The 2536-nt window shown below is 62.1% G+C and overlaps 1 protein-coding gene across 1 annotated transcript in view; it reads left to right on the top strand.

Moving 5' to 3' along the window:
- The window catches only part of SNX27 (sorting nexin family member 27), a 42583-nt gene extending 40194 nt beyond the window's left edge, over positions 1-2389 (top strand). Inside the window, exon 14 of the mRNA XM_014960816.1 lies at positions 1815-2389. Within this exon, the coding sequence (XP_014816302.1) occupies positions 1815-2228 (414 nt within the window). The 3' untranslated portion in view covers positions 2229-2389. The remainder of the gene's footprint in view (positions 1-1814) is intronic.
- The last annotated feature ends 147 nt before the right edge of the window (positions 2390-2536 follow it).

Genomic DNA, 2536 nt, shown 5'->3' with positions numbered 1-2536 from the left:
GCCGGGGCTCCGGGGGGTGTGGGGGTGGGATGGTTGGGCATCAGAGGTCCTGGATCTGTCGGTGGAGGGTGTTTCGTGGTGCAGCTGGAGAGAGGAGCTGCCGGTGCCGTTGCAGAGCAGGATAAGCAGTTCCTGGGCTGAGCCCATCGCTCCCCGCTCTCCAATGGAGGGGGTGACACGTCCGTCCTCCGCAGAGACGATGGGGGTGGCCGGTTACTCACAAAGAGCCTCCGGTGAGAAGCACGATGAGGTTTTGGGGTGTTTTTTATCCCAAATCGCAGCCGGAGGCGCCTGCTCAGCCTCCTCCTGCCGAAGCTGCCGGCTCCGAGCCCCGTCTCTGGTGGGGAGACACGGGAGCTTCCCCCCTGCCTTCATCCCCGCTGCTCTGCTCCCCCTCTCCTCCTCCTCCTCCCGCCCGCAGGAGATGTTTTATCACCTCCCCTCCATCTGCTGCTCCTCCGTGGGGCTGCCCCACATCTGCTGCTCCCCATCGGCTCCGCTTGCCGGGAGGAGGCGGAGAGCAGCCAGAAAATCCGCTTGCCGTCGGCTCCCCCGGCCACCCCCTGGGGGCAGGGGGCCAGCTTCGCCCTGTGTGTGGCTACCAAATCCCCATCCCGTGTCCCTGGCATCCCGGAGGTGGTGCTCTCCCTCACGGGGTCAGGGATAAGCGGCCGTCAGAGGTTGGATCCTCTCCTTGCCCTTGATCCGATGGGTGATGGTGGCTCCTTCCAGCCCAGGCCATGGATTTGGGTGCCTAAATCAGGGCTTAAACCCGGAATGGTGACCCGGGAATCACTTGCCCTGGGGCTGCTGGCTCCTGCCTGGGAATGGTGCCTCCCTCTCGCCTTCCCGGGAAGCTTTGGCCCGTGGTGGGGCTGTTTGGGGCTCGTCCTGGCCGGGCTCCAGGGCTGGCACCGCGCTGGCGTGGGAGGCAGCGGGATGGAGGAGCATAAACCTGGCAGGGTTTTCCAGGAAATAAGAAAAAACGGGATTCTTGGCTGCCCTTATCTTCAGGGGTGGAAGTGGACCATCCCATGCGTGGCAGGAGAGCGGCTGACGGGGGTGAGATCTCCTGACAGGGATGAGGAGACCTCCTGGGGCTGGGCTGTGCTCCAGAGACCCCAAAGAACCCACTCAGCCCCTTTTTTCCGTGGCCGGGCTCCAGGGCTGGCACCGCGCTGGCGTGGGAGGCAGCGGGATGGAGGAGCATAAACCTGGCAGGGTTTTCCAGGAAATAAGAAAAAACGGGATTCTTGGCTGCCCTTATCTTCAGGGGTGGAAGTGGACCATCCCATGCGTGGCAGGAGAGCGGCTGACGGGGGTGGTGAGGAGATCTCCTGACAGGGATGAGGAGACCTCCCGGGGCTGGGCTGTGCTCCAGAGCCCCCAGAGACCCTGCTCAGCCCCTTTTTTCCAATGGACAATTGTGGGAGCAGCCCTCAGGAGCCCCCCCAGAGCCCAGACCCACTTTGTGTCCCCCGAGCTGGGGAGGATGTGAGGCTCCGATAGCGCGTGGTTACAGGGCTCGGCCGAGGAACCTGGCTCTGGGATTTGTGTCCCAGCTGGAAGGGACATCTCTGTCCCTCGTAGGATCAAACCCTCGTGGCTGTCAGGCAGTAGGACCCCCCCGGGTTCCCCATTTCATTCTCCAAACCCCATCTCCTCCGTGGAGCACCCCGGATCCCTCCCGACACCGCTCCGACACCAGCTCTTCAGTCTCCTCCCGTGTCCCCCCCTTCCCCGACTCGGCCTTTTCATTTATACCCTTTTTTTTTTATTTTATTTTATTTTTATTTTTTTTTCCCCCTGTAAAGGTGGAGGAGGAAGCCTCAGACAAGGATAACAGGAACTGCAGTAAAGACAGTATGTGCAGCAAGGTAACGGGGCTGCCAGCAGCCAGGCCCTGCGCTCCCTCTGCTGCTCCCCAGTCTCTCCCGCTTCCCCAGCTCCGTAGCGTAGGACACCATCCTTCCTGGGGGGCTTCTCCTCCTGAAGGAGAAATCCCCCCCCCTGCTCCTGCTGCTGCTGCTTTTCCCGGGATAGAGATGGCTTTGTGCTTAAAGATCCCTGTTTTTTCCCCCCCCCGCGGGGGTAGAAAGGCCAGGTCCCCCACTTGCTGTTCTCCTGGATCCTGCTGCATCCCTGGAGCGAAGCCGATGGCTGGGATCGGAGCCATGGCCCCTTTGCCCCCCCCCCGAGGAGAGGGAGGGGGCACCCCACGGTTCTAACGGGGAAAAACGCTTTTTTGGAAGGACCAGAGCCTGGATCCTGTGTTCCCCGAGGCTTTTTCTCCTCTCTTTCCCCCCAGCCTCAGAGCAGAGCCCTTTAGGGACCGAGCGATGCCGTTGGGGGGGCTGCTCCAACAGCAGGGATTGAGACCCCCCCTCCTTGTGTCCTAGCACCCCCTCAACGCCCCCCACCTCCTCCTGCCACCCCCTTCTCCTCCCGCTGTGCTCTGCCCGGCCCTTTTCCCCTTCAGATTTAAAGAAAAACACTTTAAATCGCTTCAAGAAGCGCTGGGGGGGGCGGGGGGGGG

The sequence above is a fragment of the Calidris pugnax genome, unplaced genomic scaffold, assembly GCF_001431845.1.
Source record: "Calidris pugnax isolate Ruff unplaced genomic scaffold, ASM143184v1 scaffold469, whole genome shotgun sequence".
Taxonomy (NCBI): domain Eukaryota; kingdom Metazoa; phylum Chordata; class Aves; order Charadriiformes; family Scolopacidae; genus Calidris; species Calidris pugnax.
Note: the sequence above shows the minus strand (reverse complement) of the source record. Positions and strands in the feature narration are given on the sequence as shown.